Source organism: Eucalyptus grandis, chromosome 10 (assembly GCF_016545825.1).
Source record: "Eucalyptus grandis isolate ANBG69807.140 chromosome 10, ASM1654582v1, whole genome shotgun sequence".
NCBI classification, from domain to species: domain Eukaryota; kingdom Viridiplantae; phylum Streptophyta; class Magnoliopsida; order Myrtales; family Myrtaceae; genus Eucalyptus; species Eucalyptus grandis.
The window spans coordinates 4696911-4720992 of NC_052621.1; the positions used below are offsets into that span (position 1 = coordinate 4696911).

General features: G+C 42.8%; 5 protein-coding genes across 8 annotated transcripts; 3 read left to right on the forward strand and 2 right to left on the reverse strand.

Annotated features, from left to right (window-relative positions):
• Nucleotides 1-62: 62 nt before the first annotated feature.
• Nucleotides 63-4557, forward strand: LOC120285979 (glucan endo-1,3-beta-glucosidase 14-like). 3 transcript variants are annotated; one of them, XR_005547009.1, is made up of 4 exons: nt 63-511; nt 1145-2202; nt 2289-2408; nt 4188-4557. XR_005547009.1 is itself a non-coding variant. In XM_018863750.2 (3 exons), the coding sequence occupies exons 1-3, from the start codon at nt 457-459 to the stop codon at nt 2343-2345; spliced, it is 1170 nt and encodes a 389-aa protein (XP_018719295.2). In that variant the 5' UTR covers nt 63-456; the 3' UTR covers nt 2346-2974. The 3 variants fall into 3 exon arrangements, 1 of the variants encoding a protein (XP_018719295.2); XR_005547010.1 differs by having other exon boundaries at nt 4197-4557; XM_018863750.2 differs by lacking the exon at nt 4188-4557 and having other exon boundaries at nt 2289-2974.
• Nucleotides 4558-5697: 1140 nt separating this feature from the next.
• On the reverse strand, nt 5698-7716 carry LOC104421307 (probable calcium-binding protein CML50). 2 transcript variants are annotated; one of them, XM_039303963.1, is made up of 5 exons: nt 7259-7716; nt 6944-6990; nt 6311-6389; nt 6100-6119; nt 5698-5978 (listed from the first exon to the last, which is right to left on the reverse strand). In XM_039303963.1, the coding sequence occupies exons 1-5, from the start codon at nt 7581-7583 to the stop codon at nt 5868-5870; spliced, it is 582 nt and encodes a 193-aa protein (XP_039159897.1). In that variant the 5' UTR covers nt 7584-7716; the 3' UTR covers nt 5698-5867. The 2 variants fall into 2 exon arrangements, with proteins under 2 accessions (XP_039159897.1, XP_010031522.3); XM_010033220.3 differs by having other exon boundaries at nt 6100-6118; nt 6214-6389.
• A 1902-nt stretch (nt 7717-9618) lies between these two features.
• LOC104421306 (DNA polymerase epsilon subunit D) lies at nt 9619-12310 on the forward strand. Its single transcript, XM_010033219.3, has 3 exons — nt 9619-9934; nt 10242-10360; nt 11264-12310. The coding sequence occupies exons 1-3, from the start codon at nt 9747-9749 to the stop codon at nt 11812-11814; spliced, it is 858 nt and encodes a 285-aa protein (XP_010031521.1). The 5' UTR covers nt 9619-9746; the 3' UTR covers nt 11815-12310.
• A 1078-nt stretch (nt 12311-13388) lies between these two features.
• LOC104421305 (N-carbamoylputrescine amidase) lies at nt 13389-16823 on the forward strand. The gene is made up of 9 exons (XM_010033218.3): nt 13389-13717; nt 14356-14404; nt 14593-14684; nt 14867-15018; nt 15102-15148; nt 15269-15302; nt 15557-15723; nt 16127-16223; nt 16311-16823. The coding sequence occupies exons 1-9, from the start codon at nt 13632-13634 to the stop codon at nt 16484-16486; spliced, it is 900 nt and encodes a 299-aa protein (XP_010031520.2). The 5' UTR covers nt 13389-13631; the 3' UTR covers nt 16487-16823.
• Nucleotides 16824-17230: 407 nt separating this feature from the next.
• Nucleotides 17231-21888, reverse strand: LOC108955653 (rho GTPase-activating protein 1). Its single transcript, XM_018863748.2, has 5 exons — nt 21114-21888; nt 19899-20019; nt 19571-19690; nt 18568-18798; nt 17231-18074 (listed from the first exon to the last, which is right to left on the reverse strand). The coding sequence occupies exons 1-5, from the start codon at nt 21602-21604 to the stop codon at nt 17520-17522; spliced, it is 1518 nt and encodes a 505-aa protein (XP_018719293.2). The 5' UTR covers nt 21605-21888; the 3' UTR covers nt 17231-17519.
• Between the last annotated feature and the right edge of the window lie 2194 nt (nt 21889-24082).

Below are 24082 nucleotides of genomic sequence, written 5' to 3' on the forward strand. Positions count from 1 at the left end.
ATCGCCTGTAATAATCGGGCAGAACCCACATGGACCGGCCGACGAAAAACTGGAGGTTGGAACTCCGTCGGTGGAACTACGTCGGCGGATGGCATGTTGAACACGACCGAAAATCCCAAGAAAGCTCCGTCCAATCCAAACGTGAAACCGGAGAGAGAAAAAGATCAGGACATGGACAAACCCGACCAAGAAGCTCTCCCGCACTGGAGAGAAAGAGAAGATCATCTTTTAATCTCTTTCTTTTTCATTGGTGATCTAAAAGTATAAATAGGGGAGGAGAATCGTTTGGTGGAAGTGACAGCAATTTTACGGAACCACTCCCTCTCTCTCTCTCTCTCTCTCTCTCTCTCTCTCCCCCTTCTTTGTGAGGAGGTTGCTGGCGAGTGGTTGCTGCTGACACCTTTTTTTCTTGGTGGGCATTGAGGGGCGGGAGGTCTTCGATCCTAGAACGCATCAATGGCTTCCTCCTCCTCGCTCCTCAGAGCCCTCTTTCTTCTACTTTCTCTCTCAGGTTCGTCCTCTCTCTCTCTCTCTCTCTCTCTCTTCCTTCCAGCCAGTCTTTGTCACTACCCTTTTAGCTTCTCCTGGGCAGCTGCCAGTCCTGGTGGGAAAGATCTCTTTTCTTCTTTTTTTAGGAGAATTGCGAGCCTCTTGTCTTCTAGAAAGCGCAAAAGACCCGATCAATGACGGTCGCATGTTGCTTTCTTCATTGGGCTTTACTAGATTTTCTTCCGTTCCTCTCTCTCCTCTCTCTCTCTCTTCTGGGGGATATGGCCGGAGCAAGAATAGGAAAATGATACTTGTTGTTGGGAGTTCGCTAATTTTATTACCCTTTTTCTTTTCCATGCTTTCCGGGCTTTGAGGGAAAAGTTTAGATGGATTCGTTTCACTTCATATTAGTCGTAGGCTTTTTTCCTTTGGTAGTGCCAAATTTGGTGAGAGTGAGACGAGATTGTCGTTAACAATTCCCACATGCTAATGTGATGTGACGAAAGTCTGCATCTTGCAAGGGAAGTTACTCCAGTTACAAATATGGATGTGTGGACATTCTGGTTTAACGGTTTCAATTAATTTTCTGGTGTTCTCTGTCTCTCCAATTTTACGTGTTTCTGGTCCTGACTCTGTTTCTTCCTCTGCGTTTTAGATTCTGCGACTCAAATTCTAGGCCTCGAGTTCGGGATTAATTATGGCCAAATAGCGGACGACCTGCCCTCGCCTTCTCGTGTCGCCACCCTCCTTGGATCCCTCAACGTCAGTAGGGTAAAGTTGTATGATGCAGATCCCAATGTCCTCCAAGCATTTTCCAATTCCAATGTCGACTTCATCATTGGTATAGGCAATGACAATCTCCAGAACATGACCATTCTTGCCAACGCCCAAGATTGGATCCAACAGCACGTCCAACCTTACATTGGCCAAACCCAGATCAGCTGCATCGTGGTTGGTAACGAAGTGTTAAACAGCAGCAATAACCAATGGATGCCTTATCTCGTCCCGGCGATGAAAACCGTATATTCAGCCCTTTCCAACCTTGGACTGAATAAGCAAGTCGCGGTCACAACAGCGCATTCACTCAATATTTTAGCTACTTCATACCCGCCCTCTGCAGGTTCTTTCTGGCCAAATCTTGCTCAGTACCTCCAACCCCTGTTGAATTTCCAGGCGCAGATAAATACTCCATTTCTCATAAACGCGTATCCTTACTTTGCGTATAAGGGTAGTCCGAGCGAGGTGTCGCTGAATTATGTGCTTTTCCAGCCTAATGAAGGGCTGACCGATCCCGTCACCAACTTGCACTATGATAATATGTTGTACGCTCAAATTGATGCGGTTTATTCAGCTATTAAAGCGATGGGACATACTGATATCACCGTCAGGATTTCTGAGACAGGTTGGCCGTCCAAGGGTGATGACGATGAGGCAGGGGCTACACTGGAGAATGCGCATATATACAATGAAAATTTGTTGCAGAGGATAGAGCAGAAACAAGGTACCCCTGCTAAGCCATCGGTGCCTATTGACATATACGTGTTTGCGCTATTTAACGAAAACTTGAAGCCTGGTCCGACATCTGAGAGGAACTATGGACTCTACTATCCAGATGGTACTCCAGTTTATAGCCTTGGATTGCAAGGTTATCTTCCAGAACTATATTCAGCGACTGGGACAAGACCAGGATTATATTCAGCGACTGGGACAAGAGTAAGACAAATTCGTTTTCTTGCTTAAACTGTTGAGCTAGATGAGTAACTGATGATGTTTTCTTCGGCTCTTTTATGTTTTTGCAGGTATCGCCTTTCTCTGTTGTTTTAGTATCCATCATGACATTCTTAATGAATATTTGAGAGCATGCTAATCTGTTTACCGAGGGAAGGCTTCAACAAAACAATCTCGAAGCAACTTTTTAGGTGAGCATTTCATCATTTATATTTGTGCTGATCATCTTCTCTGCCCAATATTGCCGACTTGTTACTTTTTCGTGATTCCCCCCCAACCCCCCAAAAAAAAATCTCTCTATCGAATGACCAAATGTTTGTCTAGTAAAATGGGAGTTCACACCTGCCTTAGCATCTTGACAAGTTCAAGGAACATGCACTAAGAAGGAAGAAGAAGGCACTTCCCGTTGATTTTCTTTGTATTAGATATAATTCTGCATCAAGGTTCACATAGCTGGTATACTTTATCGTCACTTGGATTGTGAAGCCAGGCTAATTCAAGGACCCGCTGATACTTATGTACAGTGACAGAGGACTTTAGAACTGGATTAAAATTATACAGCATATTGGCTCAGCATGGCTGCCAATTTTTCTAAACATAAGATCAGCACGACACGGTTGTGTTAGCGTGTCAGAATAGGCGGGCCTTTTTCTTTTTCTTTTACTGTTCCTGCTTTGTGTTTCTGCCATATGAACGAAATCTCCTCATATTCATTATTTATTAAAGATACGCGTCTAATGGGTCTCTCTTCTTTAAACGTCTGCCCTACGAGCTCAATCCTCCTTTTTATCATCATGTATGAAAAGATGTGGTAATGGGTCTCTGTCACCTTTATCTCTACTTTCTATCATGCTTGCGAATCTTCATGGGGCAAAATTCTTCTTGTCGTCAGCTCTACAAAAGTCCAAGCTGGTTTCTATCAGGAAAAACAAAATAGTCGGTTGAATTCGTCCTTTGATAGTCTAGTTGGTCCTAACTTTTGACCCTTCACCAGTTCTCTTTCGGTTCCTTCCAAATCTCTCTCTCTCTCCCTCCCTCACCACACCCACACCCCCCCGGGGCATCTGTAATAAACTATGTTTTTCTTCTGGTCTCCAATCCAAATAAGTTCTTTGTAGAAGCAGCCTTAGTTGGAAAGTGTCTTCAGAACCTTAAAAGGCATACAACTTAGGTTATTTTCAAAATATAAAGCATTTTGTGGTCCCTCCCACTCTTTCCAATCCATAAATGAACACTCCACAGAAAACTGAAAATGCCATACATGAACACTCAGAGACAGTTCGCTGGTCACTGTTTGCCTGCTAAAAATATCTTATGAAACAAACCCCAATAGCCCCCCTCCGGTGAATGCAGTCTTTGTTGAATTCAAAAGGTCAAAACAGAAGAAAACCAGAGCCTTTCCTATAAAGGTCATTTTCCAATGTGAACCAACCTTGTTTGTCATCAATGAGCAGAACAGAACTTGAGTCTCAGAGATGACATTTCTGCCGCCCTTGAGTCACAATTCACAAAGTGCTGATTGCCGGCTTAGTCAAAATTCACAAAGTGCTGATTGCCGGCTTTCTCCATCAGGGTGATGTGGCTCTACTTTTGTAGATTCCAGCAATGGTCTGAAAGAGAAAGGGATAAGATTTGACAGATAGACAAGTCCCTCAATATTCACCGTAGATATAATGATGACATGATACCTACCCGTATCCAGGATCGTTAGTATATTGCTAGAGGAATCGTGTATATATGATCCATGTTGAGCTTATATTTATGTCTTTGTCGTGGCACCGGTAAAGTGCAAGACCAAGAGTCTCAGAATCAATCAAAGTTAGGAAGAAGCTTTGACTCGATGCGACAGCCACTACTTGATACTAATTTAAATGCAGAAAGTTTAGTTCTTTTTCATCATTAGCAATGTAATGTTCTGTTGCTTGTGTTATGGCTAATCATTAAAACGTTTTCTCCCCTTCTTTTGCAAGAGATTCCAGAGAGCTTACATAATCACATAGCGCGAATGGATGAGATTATTCAGCTACACTAGATGGAGTTTTGACTTGAAGAGTGTACTAGTATGTCTGTCTTTGTCTGTCATAGTGAAATAACACAAATCGCTAAGTAAAGTTTAGGATCCTAGGAAATTAACACACTGATTCATGACATAGCTTATGTAATAAAAGCATGGGGTATAGCGGGTGGATACGATCTTGTACGAACACGTTCTGGGAGGGACTCTCCTGATGTGGAAGAAGCTCGAGCTCTACTATGGTCCTTTATATGGTGGGTGTGTATGGACTTTACATTATTTGTACTTGATTTAATAAGATGGATGATGAGTAGTAGTACCGGATAGATCGTGGATTTCTCATGGTTCGCCTTTTCATTCGTCGTTGCGTATGCATTTTCGCCCGGGTTTCCCTTCAGGTGGGTAAAGTTGCGACATGCCTTTAGATATGTACTTTTTTCTCCCATCCTTCAAGTGCTAACAACTATGTCCATTTGGTTATCGTTCTTCAATTTCATCATCGGGGACGATCCGTATGAGAACCCAAATGCTTCTTGTGACACTCTTGAGTCTGAGAAATCTCTTAAGCCCGTCTCAGGAGATGCCCAATCAAATGGTTCTGTCGTAAAAGGAAGATCTTGTATTGCTCAGGGCTTGAGTACCTCAGTAGTTTAGACTGAATTACCCTTAACCAGCTCGACTGGTTCTATCGAGCAACAATCCGATTCTTTTGTTTCTCGACGCCAGTCCATCTCGGGTGAGATGCAGTTTATAAGAATTTGTAGGCTGATCCCTTTCGAAGTGGGACAATTTAATTCTAAATCTTTTATTATGCACATTTAGTTATTGACATTTTGGCAACTTATTAATTTAGTCTTAAATTTTTTAATTGGGTCAGTGTAGTCTTAAACCTTTTAACGGGTTGCCAATATAGTCCCAAACATCTTGAGATTTACTAATTGAAGTCATTCCAATGAATATTGGTCTGAAATTTTGATGTGATAATCTAATCAATATCATTATACGTGACAAAACCGACGCTAACATAGATAATTTTTAATTTTTTTTAATCGAAAAATCATCATATGGTTTGGGACTAAATTGGTAAGCTATCAAAATGTTTTAAATGACTAAATTTTAGAATTGAATTGACCGCCATAAAATAGGTTCAAGACTTTTTGAACAATTTTTTTCTTTCTCATGTACTACCTAGTGAGTTTTATGTTCTCCACGATGTAAAGGGTAGAAAGCTGTTGATCATGAATGCAATGGCAATACTACTATGGGTTAACGTTATGGAGGACAAATTTGATTGAATTTAATGAGATTTCTCCTAGAAGGGCACTTCATTGTCCATTGTCCAATCTCCCATCCAATCACGACGAGAAGAATGGCGACAATACCCTTGATCCATTCGAATGGAGAACTAGAAAGCCAAAATCTCGGTAAACTGAAGAGGATTGCGGATCGCTATGTGGAAATCGATCAATAGAAACACCACCTCTAAGAATACAGCAAGCATAACAGCACACAAATGTTCCTGCTTATAATAGCAGACAAGAGGACTCCCAAGAATTTACAGTTACAGAGCGACGAGCTGCCGTCGCACTTTATTGTCCAGTATTTACATGCCAAACAAAGTATTAATACTCACCCGTCAATCATATGATACAAGAAAAGGAAGGATCATACACATGAACTCATCATATCCGAGTGTCGCTGATCCCGTGTATTGCAGATCTTTCTCTTTGAATTTCTCCGTCAGGCCCTGAAATGCAATGTTAAGTAACGAGAAGATCACTCAATTAGCCATTGAAGCATCTGTGTAAGACGAACCCTGACCATATCATACTGTACTAATGACAAGGTTCATACAGTCGATCGAGTACCTTCACAATCATCCCACACCTGCACATCCAACATAACGTTAATGAGTTCTGTATTCAAATTTGATTCTTCTCAGCTCAAGTGGGCTGAAGACTAAAAGGAAAGAAGGTGCATACTCGACAAAAGCATCAAAATTAAGTTCGCATGTCCCGCTGCTGCGGCTGTCATATATAGACATCAGAACTTGAAGAACAGACGGCGGGATCACGTAGCCTAGACTGTAAAGAGAATCCCTCAGTTCTGTCAAGTCGATTTTTCCGCTTCTGTCTCCATCAAATCTCTCAAAGATGGCCTGCAGTCATTATTTTGCATGTGAATCATTAGTAATTAGCACGTACAACATAAGAAGACCCGCAGAACGACCAAGTATGCTGCTTCACCTCGACTAACATCCAAACCATTTAGGATTGTACTTAAAAGAGTGTTTGAAATGGATCTCGTCCTGGAGCTACAGTGCTAGCTAGATGGTAATCTCAAACAGAATCAGTATGCTATTTTAAGTGCAGATTCTCTTTGACCACCTATCACTATACTCCAATAGATATTCAGTGATGCAGAGTGATAGACAAAGTTCTGCGTGACTAATGCCGCAGAACTCACTAAACAAAGCACTCAACTCATGTTTCTGTCACTGAGATATCTCATGTCAAGTTGACTTTGCTAAACAAACAAAAGAGCAACTAGGAAATGCAAAATTATCTAGGGAAAAAATGACCAATCTGTTTGCTAAAACAGAGTAGAGCAACAACTACTGATTAACGAGTCAAGGAAAGACAATGGTTCTTCAGAATGCTGTGCCAACTGATCTAAGCGAAAGCTTAAGCTGCTACACGAAGGCAGACTTACCCTCCACTGACCGAGGCAGCTCCACAAAGCAGCGAACTCTTTGGGGCCTGAAACGTATGACACAAGTAAATTTTAGCGCAGACTGCATCAGAATTCAGCATCCCTTTGTTTTCTGTGTCTTCTGATTTACTGGCAACCTTTGAAAATGACAGAGGATGGCTAAAAGTCGTAACCTCTAGACCTTTCATCCTAAAGCATCGCTCGATAATAAAACAGAGAAGAAGCCACATCGGCACAAATCTGAACGTGAATCAACCAAATGAAATAAAAATAAAAATAAAAAATAAAAAAGAGAGAAAAAGAAAGAACAGCCACCAAGTCCAATAGGGTCAGTGGGATTCTTGAACAGGAATATGAGCAACCGAACGGTTCCGGTGCTGAACCTCTGATACGGCCCAGAACAGAGAGCCTGTTGCAACTCCTCCTCGTCAATGTACCCGCTCCAATCCCTGTCAGCCATCTCGAAGCTCCGGATCGCCTCCGGGTCGGTCCCTGGCGGGAACGACGGACGGTACCCGGACCCGAACGACGATGAGGGTGACGACCCGTAAGGAGGCGGAGGTGGATACGGCTGAGGCTGCTGCTGGCCGTCGCCGTAGCCATAGCCGTAGCCGTAGGGACCGCCGAAGGAGGACGCCATGGACGGGGCGAGCGGGGTGGCGTTGTTTGCCGTCGAAACTCGAAGAAGGTTCGACCCGGTTTGGAGATTGCGGGAAAGAGAAGGATGGAGTGGTTGAGAAATGGTGGAAGGTGACGACGAGACTCGAGACGGCTCGACATGTTCGCTTGTTTACAAGGAAATCTGTGTCGGAGACGGTGGGGGATAGACGTCGGCTGGTTTTTGAACGAAAATAAACTGTCGGTTGTTTTTGTCGAATGCTCGCTCCCTTTAACACGCTTTATTTTATAGAATTTACTTCTATATATTAACATGGGAAATTACTTGACCAAAAGAAAAACTGAGAAATTAAAAATTTGGAAAGATAGCGTGACGTAATTGATCCCTGAATTTTTATCAAATGTATAATATGAATCCTAAAATTTTAATTTTTTCAATTCAGTTCATATGCTTTATTCAAACTGTAATGTAGTATTTGAAATTTTTGTTTATGTTTAATGTAGTTCTTCAATTATATGAAGATATTGTCAAAGAATACTTTGAGTATTTTCATATAATACAATGACTAAATTGAACTTATATTAAAAGATCATGAATTATATTGGATAGATTAAAGGTTCAGGAATGATATTACTTGTCAAGCTAAAATACATGAATCACATTGAATAAATTCAAAATGCAAATGCTACACGACACATGGAGCCAAAGTTCGAAGATCATCTATGTCTTTCTCCTTAAATGTTAAATTATAAGTTAGAACCGACCCAAAAAAAAAAAGGATATGTTCAGCAGAAGTCCTAAAACTTGTCAAGGAAGTGCAATTGAGTCCTAAAACTTACAAAAAGTGCAATCAAGTCCTAAAACTTGTCATGTTGGTTCAATTGAGTCCTAAAGTTAACACCGTTAAGAAAGTTAACGGAAAATGCTGACGTGGCTGATGTCATATTTTAAATGAATTTTTATTTTATATATGGCTTTTTAAAATTATTTTTTATTCAAAATCTTTAAAAATTAGATAAAAACTAAAAAGATAAAGATAAATTTATTTTAAAAATAAAACTATTAAAAAAAAGCTGCCGGTGGAGCTTCCGCCACCACCCATCGCTAGAGGGGCCGACGACGGCCGCCGGACAGGTCGATGACGGTGACGGTCGCCGAGCAACCGAACCTCATGGTCCTCCTCTTCCTCAGCCTCGCCATTCTCATCGTCGTCGGTGGCGGGGCGGCGTGTCCTCGCGGCGGAGCTGGTGGAGCGGGTGACGGCCTCGAGCTCCTCCTCATCCTCCCTCGTTGGCGGCTCGTCGAGCCGCGGCTGCTCCTCCCCTCTCGACCCATCCGACGGGGCCTCGTCGGACGACGCTTGCTCGCCCAGATCCGGGCGAGCCCGCCGACCCCAAGCCGATGGTCGCCGGCCCCCGTGAGGCCTTGCCGGCCCTCGCGGGGCGGCGTGCCCAGATCCGGGCGTCCTCGCCCCCGACTGGGGGGTGGCCGCCCTCACCGGGGCCGACGAGACCTCGCCGGCGAGGGCCGACCACCCCGCCCGTGGTCGGCGACCATCGCCGTCCTCGGCGGCCGTCACCGGCCCCTCCGGCGATGGGCGGCGGCGAAGGTCCATCGCGGCCCTTTTTTTTTTTTTTTTAATAGTTTTGTTTTTTTAAATAAATTTAGCTTTTCCTTTTTAATTTTTATCTTATTTTTAAAGATTTTGAATAAAAAATAATTTTAAAAAGCCATAAATATAATAAAAAATTTATTTAAAATATTATATCACGCCACGTTAGCAATTCCGTTAACTTTCTTGACGGTGTTAACTTTAGGACTTAATTGAACCAACTTGACAAGTTTTTGGATTTGATTGACTTTTGTAAGTTTTACGACTCAATTACACTTGCAAACAAAGTTTTAGGATTTCTGAAAACATATCAAAAAAAAAAAAAAAGTTAGAAATATTTCATAACATTTTTTATTAAAATGGGCCGGGCTTTGTCGTTCAGAAGCCCGAAATTCACTGCGAAAGCCCACGGATGAAAGCCTCTCTATCTCTCTCTGCGTCTCTCTCTCATTCATTGTTGGCGGGAAAATTAAGCCCTAACCGAGCTCGCGAGCCGCATCCCGCCCCTCCTTCCTTCCCCGTTCTCGAATTCGCCGAGATCTGCTGCGGATCGCACCGGCGCGGGATTCTCGATGGAGGCGGCGGCGGCGGCGGCGAAGGTGGTGGGGGAGGCGGAGGAGCTCCCCAAGACCATCGTGCGGCGCGTTGTGAAGGAGAAGCTCTCCCGGTGCTCCGACGACGGCGACGTCTCCCTCCACAAGGACGCCCTCCTCGCCTTCTCCGAGAGCGCCCGCATCTTCATCCACTACCTCTCCGCCACGTCAGCACCTCCTCCTCCTCCCTTCTCCTCCTCCTCTCTAGGTTCTGTTCGCTAGGGTTTTGCCCCGGGTTGACCCGGATGACGCGACGCGGGGGGCTCGCCGATTCCTTTCTCCTTTCTTGGTTTCCGCATTTCCATCGATTCTCCTTTCTCGTTAAGTTCTGGTTAGCGAAGCTCTTGATGAGCTCTACAGCCTTTGAGATCAAGGGCGTTCTGGATGCTAAAAATTGAAGATTTTTGTCTCTTTGCCGGTTCTGGAATCGGACACGATTCGGTGTTGACACAGTTTGTTTTCGCTTTTTGGCAGAGCGAACGACATATGCAAAGAATCGAAGAGGCAAACTATCAACGCGGATGACGTGTTGAAGGCGCTGGAGGAGATGGAATTTCCAGAGTTCATGGGCCCCCTTAGAGCATCCCTCGATGGTTAGTGCGATATGTCGTCCCGGAGTTCGTTATCTGCTTCTAATGAAGGCTACTTGCGTATAATCACTAAGATGTACATTTTATGTTCCGGGAATCATGAGGCATGCTGAGAATCTTCTGCTTGCCTGATCAAATGATGGAAAATTTCTGATCTTTGTTTGTTTGCCTGTCGTCCTAGAAATGTGGCAAATTTGACATGATTTTCTGATGTTTCAATGACTTCTACACTTGTAACTGCGTTGGGCATCGCTTTTATCCTGTCAGTGGTTTTTCCAGTTGACAAACTGAACTACATTTTTGCTACAGCCATGTCTGTATTGGATGTTCCCAAAAGTTAAGATCGTTAATGATGTGTATTATTGGTCCTAGCTTTAGTGTGCGAGAACTCTGTAACTGTATCCCCTTTGCTGAAGCAGCAAAGGTTATGATGTTTGCATGTCACAGTTATGTTTCTTATGCAAGTTTCCAGTGCCTTCTTGGTTTGCTATTGTTATCACTGTGTTTTCATATTATGCTATGATTTATGTGCAATGCTTGGTCCTCTGCTAAAGTATCTTTCTTCGTGTAATATTAGGCATATCAATTAATTTAGTGCACAAGTGTCTTAGCTGGAACTCTAGTTTATCGTTCTCTTGTCAGTCTTCAGTGTTAAAGGTTTATGCTTAAATTTCCGTTATTTATCTTTCAGTTGGCAGATGAAGGGGTGACCATACACAAAGTTATGGTCTCCATTGGTTTTGTTTTTCAAATGATTGCGTGTGGTGGTCCTTAACTATGCATTTCTTTGAAGTCTCTTGGGCAACTTAGCTCCTGGATATTGCTGATTTTTTGTTTTTCATGTCAATTTTTTCTGCTTTCGGATGATGGAAATGTGGCACAACTTCTTTTTTCTTGATTTCTTAGAGTTCAGGAAGCAAAATGCTGGAAAAAAGGAAAGGGCTAAGGCAAAAGAATCGATGAAGAAGAAGATGGAGGGAGAACCTTCACAAACAAAAGGAGATGGTGAGAGAGAGCAAAATGGAAGCACTAGTAATGGCACTGAAGAAGAAAGTGGAGCTGTGGTTAAAGACAAGGCTAAGGCCAAAGAATCGACCAAGAGAAAGATGGAGGGAGAACCTTCCCAAGCAAAAGGAGATGGTGAGAGAAAGAAAAATGGAGGCACGAGTAATGGAACTGAAGTAGAAAGTATAACTGTGGTTAAAGACAAGGCTAAGGCTAAAGAATCGACCAAGAGAAAGACGGAGGGAGAACCTTCCCAAGCAAAAGGAGATGGCGAGAGAAAGAAAAATGGAGGCCCTAGTAACGACAATGAAGAAGAAAGTGGAACTGTGGTTAAAGACAAAGCTAAGGCCAAAGATTTGACCAAGAGAAAGATGGAGGGAGAACCTTCCCAAACCAAAGAGGGTGGCAAGAGAAAGAAAAATGAAGGCATTAGTAAGGGCACTGAAGATTAAAGTCTAATTGAGGTTAATATCTGAGTGGGGTGGGTTGGTCTTGATGTGAATCGAAAAAGTAGTTGTCCAGACGAATTACGGGTTCCTATCAGCAAGCAGCAGCATGCAAAATGAGGCATCCAATGGAAGAAACACACCCATGTAATATCTACTAATGTTTTCAAAGTCAAGCTTCATGTGTTGGGGAATGCTTGGAATGAGCTCCCTCTCTCCAAGAACAGTTTAGCATGTAAGAGCGTCTTCCATCAGTAACGTGCAGTGTGACGTGAGTGGATAATTGAGAACAGCTTATATATCCAGTTAGAAATGATTGGTGGAGCAGTGGCAGTAGTGTTCGGCACATTGTATTGTTCTGGCTTCATATGTTTTCATTAATATTAGCTGGTCCTCGAACAAGTAACTTTTATAGCTCATGGATACTGTGACCTTGTCCACATTCTGTCGCCTATATATTTTTGCCACGTTGATTGTCAATCTCTTGTGGCTTCACCCTGTAGACTCACCAGTTGTCCTCAATGCTGGGCATTATTCTGATATGGTTTTCTAGTCCTCTAGTGAATTCCATGCTCTGTTGGTCAGGAAGGCTGATGCTAGCAGAGCCTTCTGCATTCATCGTTTTGTGGACCGTTTTCAGGAAAGTTGATGCTTATTTGCAAACTCCTCATCATTCTTGTCCTTGCAAGATAGGGTCGTCGGATCGATTGGGCAAAAGATCAGACATGAGCAGCAACCTCTGCTAGTCCGGTCCCCCACCTTTTTTTTTTTTTTTTTTTTGGTCGAACGGTCCCCTACCTTGACAAGCATCTAAGCGTCCTCTTGCTCGCGCCTGCTCACACAACAAATGAGATGGACTGTGTGCTTAGCAATCCAGGAGTCGATCTCGCCCCCTGAGGCTCGTCAAGTTCTCGAAGCCTACTGGCATTCTAGTTAGGCATAGGTTAAAGAAAGAGGAGTGCACCCTTTTGGGATTCCTCCTGCTCCATTTGCTCATGTTTACTCTGCTTTTGGAATTAACCATCCAAAGTACAGAGAGGACCAATTCAAAGCGACTTTACAGCAAAGTAAAGAGACGGCAAAACGTCATGGTCGGTTTGCCGAATGACATATTTTTCTTAAGAAAGCTTGAAGAGCATATGATTTCCCAAATGCTGCTGCAGCGCTCACAGAAATCCTATCTGAGATCGAAAACCTTTCAATGTCGTTCTCCCTGTGTCCGACGTCCTGAATTGATAAATCCTCTTTAAGTTCTAACGAGTACGGAAGCTTGCGCGCAAATGAGCAAGAGAGAGCTGACTCCTAAATGCCAGTGTTGCCCTCGGCCTTTCTTTGCCGTGTAAATAATGGAGTTACTCAATTAAGTAAACGGGCATGAAGAATTGAAATTACCCAAACGAGATCGTATTGGATACATTGATCACGTGTGAAAGTTTATAATTTTCCAAATATCAATTATGCGTTATGTAAAATTAATTGAATATTGAAATGTTTTATTGTTGGGTATGATTGGTAAGCTAAATATATTGTCCGACCGACGGGAACCTTGTATAAAAACATCCTCATAAATAATAAAACCTAATCCCCATCATTTTCATCGTCTCTCAGTAGTCAAACTCAAACGTTCTTCTTCTTCTTCTCTCTCTCTTTCTCTAGAATCCCGTGGCACAGTGAGTGAAGTCATCCTACGACTGTTGAAGACCTTGTCAGTCAAAGGCCGGGACTTTTCGCGTCTCTGCTTCGGCGTGCATCAATCCTAAAAAAAGGGTTGATTTCGGAGGGGGTAGGGTGACGGAAAGGGGTCGAATTCGAAGCTCGCTCCGATGGAAGGTGGCCGGAAAGTGGTGGTCTCCGCTCTGCAGTTCTCCTGCACCGACGACGTCCCCACCAACGTCTCCAAGGCCGAGAGGTCCTTCTTCTTCTTCTTCTTCTTCTTCAGTATGCCCAAAAAAAAGATTCTTTTATCTTGGGTTTTTCAGTATGCCCAAAAAAAGCTTTTTTTAATCTTGGGTTTGTGGGTGTTATGGTCTTTGTTATCTTACTGATTTTGATCTTCCGACTTGCAATCGTGATTCGTTAATTTCCTCAAACTGGTTAAAGGGTCGTAGCTCCTCTTTTCGAATTAGAACGGGGCGTTGAGCTGGCGGAGCTTCTTGCTTTAGCCCCTCACCTGCATAAAAATGGCTGCTTCTTGGTGCAAAACGAAGAAGGGACTAGAGTGGGGTTTCTTTCTAGGTGGGAAACCAATGCAAACATCAAATTTTAGCGAACCTCGCATTTCTTTAGTGATGTCAATGGCCCTTCAATGGATTGGACTTGCGGTGATCATTGTGGAGTTGTGCGTGCTCGGAGGAAATTCGTCCCCGTGATGCTCGTGATCTGTTGATAATGCCTGCTATGGCTTGTTTCCGCCTTCTTGGCGGTCCATCTCGGTTACCTTTTTGCAAGTCTGGGGCAAACGCTTGTGACTAGATACAATTCGAATTCGGTTCATGGGGTGCATTGATGCGTTACACCAAGAATGTTGAATGATCTTTTCTTATGCAGGTTGGTTAGAGCTGCTCATGGGAAGGGTGCAAACATCATTCTCATTCAGGTATGAGCTCTTAAACTCAAGACATTTTATCCTTGTAAAGCTTAGTATACCAATGGTTGTCATTCCTTAGAGTATTTTCCTCAAGGAAGTCCTGGACTTTATTCTAGTTACCGCCAATCTGCCATATTATGATTGGAGGATGGCCTTGGCTCAAAATATCACTTTGATGTCCCAACTCTTGCATTCAGGAACTTTTTGAAGGATACTACTTTTGTCAAGCACAGAGGGAAGATTTCTTTCAGCGAGCAAAGCCTTACAAGGGTCACCCAACTATTATGAGGTAAATTGTGCATGCCATTTTGGTTTACCAGAAGAGCTTGTTAGACATAGTGCTCTGTTTGGCATGCAGATTGTCCTTGCTTCTCCTGACATGTTCAAGGCCTTATTATTCTTCTGATATTATATTTTCCAGCAATATGACACAGTTGCAGTAAACCTTTTCCTTATTTCCGTGTTACACAGGATGCAGAAACTTGCAAAGGAGCTGGGTGTAGTGATACCTGTCAGCTTCTTTGAAGAGGCAAATAATGCCCATTACAACTCTATAGCTATAATCGATGCTGATGGGAGTGATCTTGGATTGTACAGAAAGTCACACATCCCCGATGGACCAGGTGCATGAATTACTCTTATTTTTCATGCCCTGAGTATTTATGTGTTTCATAGATGATGAACTCACAGGGAACTGCATCCACAGGTTACCAGGAGAAGTTCTACTTCAATCCAGGGGACACTGGCTTTAAGGTGTGTACGAGCAATTGTAATAGTCAATCTTTGATCTTCTTACTTGTTAGCTATGGCCTGTAACAGTTAGATTAATCAAAATTATTCCATGAGATTGATTTTTATTCTCTGGCTAAACAGGTTTTCGAGACAAAATTTGCCAAGATTGGAGTTGGTAAGGAGCTCTATATGTTATACCTGCAGCTTTTTTTTTTCTCTGTGTAACCTGCCTGTTGGTATACTATGTTCAAAATCCACAAAAAACCACCTGGAGCAATTAGTAATTGCCTTCTTGTGACGTCCTCTTTTTTGAGCTTGAACTTGCAATCTTGATTTGCAAGTATTTCTTGCGACTTGTAACTTTCTGGCTGATTCCATAAGCTGAAGGGTAAGATATGATAGGTTGATCAGCTTTGTTATCTTTGTCAGCAATTTGTTGGGACCAGTGGTTTCCTGAGGCAGCTCGAGCTATGGTTTTGCAAGGGGCAGAAATATTGTTATACCCAACTGCTATTGGTTCTGAACCACAGGATGAAGGACTTGATTCTAGAGAACACTGGAAGAGAGTTATGCAAGGGCATGCTGGGGCTAATCTGGTACGTTCTCTGCTCGAACAAATTGTGAACTAGTGAATAATGTTGGGACATTTAAGTTGCCTGATTAGTGTTCCACATGCAAACTCGTGGAAGTAAATGGGTGTCATTTTTTTCATGAAAGCTTATCCAGTCTAAGTAATTTTTTTTTTTTCTTTTAGCCAATGAGTAATATTAATTACTTAATCTAGAGCAATTTCCTGTTCTATTATGCATCTGCTCCACTGTGTCAGATGTGCGAGAAAAACCTGCTGTATCGCAATTTGCTCTGCCTGGTCTTCCTCTGTTGAGGTCATGTACTTAATTATATTTTGAGTATCGGTTGGGAAACCTTGATAGTCGATAATTGTCCTATGTCGTATAGTGTTACTTTTGAAGGAATCTCATTGGACTTCGACAAATGTAGGTACCTCTGGTGGCTTCAAATCGCATGGGGAAAGAAGTAATACAGACAGAGCATGGAAAGAGTGAGATCACATTCTACGGCAACTCTTTCATCGCAGGTATTAGGTCGACAATTGCAAGTAATTATGAAATAGAGATATTCTGCTTGTGAACAATATGTTGAATTAGAATTATATATGGCTCAGGACCAGCGGGAGAAATGGTGGCAAGTGCTAATGACAAAGAGGAAGCTGTTCTTGTGGCGGAATTTGATCTGGCTAATATAAAACGCAAGAGACACAGCTGGGGAATATTTCGAGATCGACGTCCGGACCTATACAAGGTGCTTCTCACCTTGGATGGAAGCAATCCTCGAACGTGATCAAATGGTGCCTCCTCGATTCCTTGAGATTCGGATAATCCTTCAGTCGCAGGAAGAAATTAACTGAAGAGACGCATGGTCCTTTCACCTGGAGAATCGAACGGGGAAATTGAATAATTATAGAATGCTTTCCCGAATGATTTCCTGTAAAGAAAGGTTTGGCACCCTGCTGCGTCTTTCGTTTTTTAGGCTTCACATGCTAAGGATACTCTATCTACGGTGAAATCTTTCGATTAATTGCCCACCTTTTTATTTGAGTCATACTTGTTTCTGAAAGAAATCTGAAAGTGGATCGCATTCGGGTGCCCTCATGCAATGTGGGAGTAATCATATAGTAGATGGCCTGTTGCCTATAGCTGCTAGCTAGTCCTTTGGTGGGTATTTGCTGAGGTCGGGTCATCCAAAGTCAATTTCTTGTACACTGGGGAGTGACAATCGCTGGTTCGTCTCAATTTCTTGATGATACTGAAGTAAATTTTGAGAGTTTCTCCACAGAGAACGTTAGTTAGGTAGAATAGTGCATGTTAATATATGTGAGGCCGCATTGCTGCATTGCTTTAGATTCTAGAGCGGCGCAGATGCATTCCAAGGTTAATGACACTGTCCGTGTGAGTCGGATGGACAGTGCCAGTGACAAGGAGTACCGCATGCTGACTATACTCCAAATAACTTCAACATGATTGTACCATAAATTTTGGCACTCATTTCATGGACTTGTCCTTTTCTAGCCAGGATAGTTGAATATGGGGAAATGCAAGTGCTTATGTTGGATGGGAAGAGAGAGCAGTGCCACAATAAACGGCAGCTCAAGCAATACAGGGTTCAAACGACAAGCAAAGACGGATGAATCTCCACTGAGTTAGTATGATCACAAGTGGAATGTTGTCACAACATCAAACACAACCACCCTAAAATCTGGCACCGCGAAACAGGAACACAAATCATTCACAGAACCTCCCCCGACTCCGATTCATACAAACTTACACTCAATTAGGTCATCTAGAAGCTTGTTTCCTAGAAGTGCAGAAATATTTCATCTCCATGCCTCAATCCACTCTGTTCTCGACTCTAAACGGCTTATGCCACCAATCACCCTACTCTTCTCTACAGGCATCGTCACCTGGAATGCAGGTTGATGCAAGTCCATTATTGAAAGACCCTTCTCGAAGTCCATCTCACTAGATTGGCCAAAGCTGGCCTTCTTTCCATCCTCTTGGATTCCGGTTTTAATAGTACCAAACATTTTGGCCTCCGTCTCACAGTTAAAAATGTCAAGTTGCATCACCTCCTCATGACGACATAATTCTCCTTCGGTGGCGCTCGCCTTTTCATCTGATTTAGAGGAGCCATCCGTATCGGGTTCTTCAGCAGCGAAAACTTGCTCGCTTTCTTCATTATCCTGAGCAGTATCTCCTAGACAGGGCTGAGAAGGACTCTGGTGTCCACTCTCATCAAAAGGCTCGAGACTGGAAGCCCGAGCTGGTTCTACTGAAAAGTCCTCTCTTTCTCGCAGGGTTCTTAATATTAGCATCTTGAGGAAATTCATCACTTGGACAGCATACATCAAAGCAGTTAAGGGATCTGCCATCTGCAATACGATAAAGATGGTCACCTAAAGCATATTCTCTAGATTATTTTTCCATGTTTGATCATTCAATTCCCGACAACACAATCAATAAAGTAAACATTTTACATGATTTGTCGGTAGCTGTAAGATGCGACTGATCATGTTAAAAGTTCTTGGCCTAATGCAGAGATTCTTATATCTACATGACAACCTCTCTTTCAATCAACTTTGTCGTTAATGAGATCATGAGCCCACCGTATCAAATTAAACTGGTGCATAATGCAGCGTCTGCAGGCCATTTCAAAAGAGAAACCTTCATTGAAGTATGCGATGTCTGATGGAAATGCACTTGAAAGATGAAAAGAGACCTACTTTATATGGCAGCACCAAACCATGAATCAACTGTGCAAAGCAGGCAGGCCAAATGCTGATTTTCACAATTTAAGAACAGAAGTAACATGACTTCCTTTGTCTATACTTACGGACCGGTAATTGCCCATGGAAGAAAATTAACCTGAGTCATATTTGGAGCAAAAACCATGGCAATATTGCGTGCGTCCATTTTGTTTAAATGCTCCATCTGAGCAACATCAGCCATCAGGTTGACTGCCCAATCCAGTAATGCAGCTTCTGTGGGAGGTAGAACCCTCACAAGTTCAGCACATTCTTCCTCAGTCTGGCATTGCATCACTTGCTCTGGTGAAAGAGGATCCAGCACACCAGTCGGAAGTTCTCGAAACCATGCCTGCAATTTGACACAGGATAAGTCTACTTAATCTTCTAATGATATGAGAGAATGGAATTAAATCTTTTGCATGTAAAGATCATGCATTCAAAGAGGAAATAAATTTAAAACTCGCCATGTATAAACATTATGTTGGGATCTTAATTTGCATCTTTAGACTGTATGATGTCAAGAGACAACTAAGCAAAATTTTTCACATCACATCTCCTCATGTTCAAGGTGAGAGTATTTTGTGCCGCAAAGCATGGTCTACACCATGAAAAAGTAGGTCTGACTGAGCTGCAGGAATAAAGTAATCAAGGAGAGTATCATTTTCTATATAGATAAAGACCACAGACCAGATTCTTGGACACTGTGGAGATCTCCTTTTGATGATGGTACCTGGCATATTCTTAGTAGAAGATAGAAAACCACATGATGCATCCAAAACAAATCCCAATGAGAAGGCATATGATGCAGCATTTAAAATAAAAAATGGCATTAGACCGTAGAATGCTTTATTCAGTGCACTTACCCACTCCCCTTCAGAATATTTTCACACTCCCCTTATCCAGTCTCCTCATCGAGAAATTTAAAAGGAAGAAAAACGCATACCACTTCAAATATCACACGAAGATGACCAGTTACGTGACATATATTCCTCCAACATGGTCCTATCCATGAACTTAACCATTTGGCAGGTCGTGAGCGGTATTGGGACCATAAAATAAAATATGCTACTACAGAGAGGAAAAGAAGTAAGAGCTTATGCAGTAGTGATCAAAGCTTACACCTTGATAAGTCCAGCTAGGCAATGCACATCGATGCCCTCTGGTACCACTCCCCTATTTAATTGATCTCTAACAGACTCCTCCTGACTGTTTTCTGCATTTATCCTGAAAATACCTTCTGCCTGCATGAATAAAAAACACTTGTAATGACTGGAATAAATTTACAAATTAAACTGGCTTGAATTTGACTGCTGCCAAAAAGGAACTGAATATATGCAAATCAATCAGAAACCTGGTATATATGAACAGCTATCTCCGCTTTCTAGTGCAAAATGAGAGCGGATCTAACTTGAAAATGATCATGGGCTAAGAGAGAAAATCATGACGAACCTGTAAACCTCCTTGAGAATACAGCTTTCGTTGCATAAGCAACAGTATTGTTGGCACGCTGTTCCCTCTAGAGTCATAAGATAACTGCATGGATTCCGTTGAAACTCCAAAAACATGTGCACTGGTTCAAGAATATTGGATCAGGGTAGATACAAGTTTCAAAAGAATCCATCTAGTTACAACTGGTGACTGTTCTCACAGAAGATATGGACAAATAAAAACTACTCAGAAAACACTAGACTTTGAAGCCTCAACAAAAGCAGATAGTATCATAAAATCTGATGTGAACAAAATAACTAGGCTCAGGAGATCACTTCAAATGGTTAATCGTCTAGACAATGTTGACCATTCTGAGTTGTTTGTCAGTTGCAGTTTGCAGAAGACACATTATTTATATCTTTACTAATCTATTAGTCCAACAGAGACTTGATGACTCAAAAGACCCTTTATTTCTTGTGAAGTGTGAACAGTCTTACAGCTTCATTCTCTGTAGATTATATTTTAATCCACATATAAATGAAGAGAGCTTGGCAAAGTCCAACATAATCTCAGGGACTACAAGGACACTAATGAATATTGTTCTAAAAGACCACAAGGAGGAAACTTTTGAATATGATCCTAAAAAATGCCAATTTTCTAGTAGTAAAGATGAAAGAAACCGTAAACAAGCAAGGACTGAATACGCTGGAGAACTAAACCAGAGTTAGTAGCGACTGCTAACTTAATGCTACGATTAGTCCTCAAATGTCATTGCTGGGTTATTCTGTAGATCAATTGGAAAGTCCTCCAATAGTGACTACCAAAAACTACCCAGAAAAGTTTCGAATTGCGACCAAAGTTTAAACTTCCAATGAGTGCATCCATATGTTAAGCGTCGCAAGATTTCCTAAAAAGAACGGATAAAAACAAATGGGAGCAATCTTCTGAGTTGACACTCTACAGTACATGCCTCTTATGGCAAAATGCTGAATAAGACTACTACTATCCTAAGCTGATGACTCGAAATTCACATAGGCAACGCATTAGAAAGAAAAGCGACCATCATAGTTTCATAACCCAGAAGCAACCGACGGCAGTTACACTTACACGCAAGAAAGTCATCTCCAGCACATAAAAGGACAAGAACGAAAGATAGAAAATCGCAATCCCAAGAACAGCAACGCTCAAGGCGACATCAAGAACAGGGAAAATGACAGGCCAAAATCCGAAATGCACCTGGCGCTAGGGGCACGCGTGGGCACCTCGGGCTCCAGCTCGACGGGCAAACCGAGGAACCCGTTGAACCGGTCGAAGGTGACGTGGGCCACGTGGCGCACGTTGGTCGGCCACCCGATCTCCATCGCGCAAATCTCCCTCCGGTCGCTCTTGCACGCGACCAGGGACTTCCTGAAGATGGCGAACAGCAGCGCCAGCAGCGAGAGCTGGTGGTGGTTCCCCGCCGCCCGGCCCTCCCCCTCCTTGGAGCCGCACTCCCCTTCCTCCTCCTCCTCCTCCTCCTCCTCCTCCTCCTCCTCCTCCTCATCCTCCTCACCCGCCGCCACGGAATCGCCGCCGTAGTCCGCCGCGGCCGAGGAGGGCGGCGAGGACGCGTCGCCGGGGGCGTCGCCGCCGCCGCGGGGCGCCCAGGACGAGGGAGGGGAAGGGGAGGCGGCGGCGGAGGCCGGGGAGGACGGGAAGTGGGAGGGCGAGTGGAGGACCTCGGCCATTGGCGGTTACTTGCTTTCTTGATTTTCTTTCCCTTTTGGGGAATCGGAGGAAAGGCGGAATTTTGCGGATTTCCCGGAAGTGGGTCTGCGAGTCAGGAACGGGGGCGACCGGAGAGGGGCCGGAGGGATCACCGAGCTGGAGATTGCTCTGCTCTTCCCTTCCCCACGAGACTGAAGCGGGATCTTGATTTTCTTGGTTGCAGAGGAATGCGAGGCCAAGAACAGTCTTGAAGATGAAGATGAAGATGATTCCGGAGGGAGGGAGGGAGGGAGGAGGTTATTGGTGGAAACTGGAAACTGTTTTTTCCTTTGGGGGCTTATTTATATATGTGCGTTGAGTCTTCTCAAATTGTATTTGTTTATTTTCCTCCTGATTTTATTCTTATTTCGTATTTAATGAGTGTCATATTTCGCCCTTCACAAGCGGAAGGAAAAACGAAATATGATGCGTTTCGCAAATTCACATTAATTAATTGATTACGCCAAGAAAAAGTTAATCACGTAATTCATAACTCATTATAAACAGTAATTTCTAAATTAGTTTAAAATAGAAGACCATGAGTAAAGATTATACAATATCGAGAGTAATGTCAATATTTAGATCGCGAAATTAGTTTTTTTTTTTTATCTCTCTTACTCGATATTGCTATATATATAGTAAAATGATAATTCAAAGGGCCGGGGGTCTATAAATCGGTTAAATGGAAAAAAGGAGCGGCTTTTTGCCTGGAGAAACGGCCAAAATTACTCTGCTTTTTTATCAGGACTTGCTACCACGAATTCTCCCGTACTAACTTATCCAGAAAAGAGGTACCGTCTGCCTCAGGTAATCTCAAAATTCACCGCAGTTCACTGCTCCATTCCCAGGCTTCACATGGATGGAAAAAGCTTCTCGTGCCTTCTCTGCTGTGTATTCTCCCTTTTGCCTTCAAGACAAACGCAAGGGAGATCGAATTGGCTGGATCGTGAGCAGTTAGTTCACCTGCTGCTGTAATGATTTTAAAAGCTAGACAAGACAGAGAGAGAGAGAGATCTCGAGATTCCAGAAATATCAAATTCCACCCCGTCTCGAAATGCCCATTTTTCTATTTGCCCCGCGCTGGTAATGATACTGAATACGCTGAATCTCGCACGAAAGGGACTTCGGGGTCGAGGAGGAAGATTGTCAGATCCCGTACGCAATTCCTGCTGGTTTAAGCATTTCCCGTGACCAGATCATTGACCTGCTCTTCTTCCCTTTCGGAGCTGGAATCTCTCTCTCTCTCTCTCTCTCTCTCTCTTTGCCATCATTATCATGGTATGCTGTCGCGCCAAGACAAAGGAGAAATCGTGCGGACAGATCTAAAGATGTCCAATGGAGTTCGCGCTCCGTGGGCGTGGCCTCATCATGTCCGGCCTGGACGCGTGATCGCCAAGCCTTTTTCGGGTTCCTTGCGCTAAAATCTAAGCTCGTAATTGGGTGTCGATTCGTGCTGTCAGAGACCGGAAGACACGGCCACTCGATGGCTCATTTATGGTCACCATCGTTGCACGTTGGCCTAAGGCAATGAATTTACTCGACGAAGCATGGTGGATTAAGACTTACCCGAGCTCCTCGATTGGGGAATTCGATGCGCAAATGATGTCCTTTGCGAAAGATGGAAAGTAAGGCTCGCTCTCTTTTGCAATCGAGTGCTACATTGAATGATGGATATGATCAATCTCGATCGTCTTGCCATTTCTTTATTCATTCATTTTATTTTGCAATTTGATAGCTCGGGCTGCTCGAGAAGCACCGCAAGACTTGATTAAATGAGTATCCCACGAGTCCTTTTTCCTAAATATCGATTTTGTACCACAGAGGAAAATTGTTCAAAGAATCATAAACCTATTGCAATTTTACTAATTCAATTCCAAAACTTTTGACTTTGTACTAATTAAGTCTATTCGACTAATTTTGACGGGTATTTATTAACGTGGATATCAGCTGTATTACGTGGCATGGTATAACGAGGATTAGGCTCGCCCTCACCTAGCAAGAGAGGGTAGGAAGAAAATTCAAAAAATTCAAAAAATATTTCTTTCAAAAAAAATTATTTACATCAACGACGGGCATCTTACGTGGTCCTATTTTAGTGAATTCTTGCCTAAATTGACAAGATGTACTCAATTGGTTAAAAAAAATTAAAAGATTTAGCATTGAATTGATAAAATCAAAATGTTTATGATCGAATTATCAAGAGTGTGATAGGTTTAAGACTATTTAGACAAATTTTCCTATATTGTACTTATTACGTCTCACTAGCTAAACATATTTATTTACACGACGCATGAGCTCTTGCATATGATTTCCAAATACAAGATAGCTCCCTTAGCAAATTATGAATTCGCACGAAAGTTTAAAAAGAATAAAAGAGAGGTCAACGCTAAGATAAAACGCACAAAATGGTCGACTCTGGCCATAGTCAAAGTTAGCAGACTAATTCGTATCGTGCCATC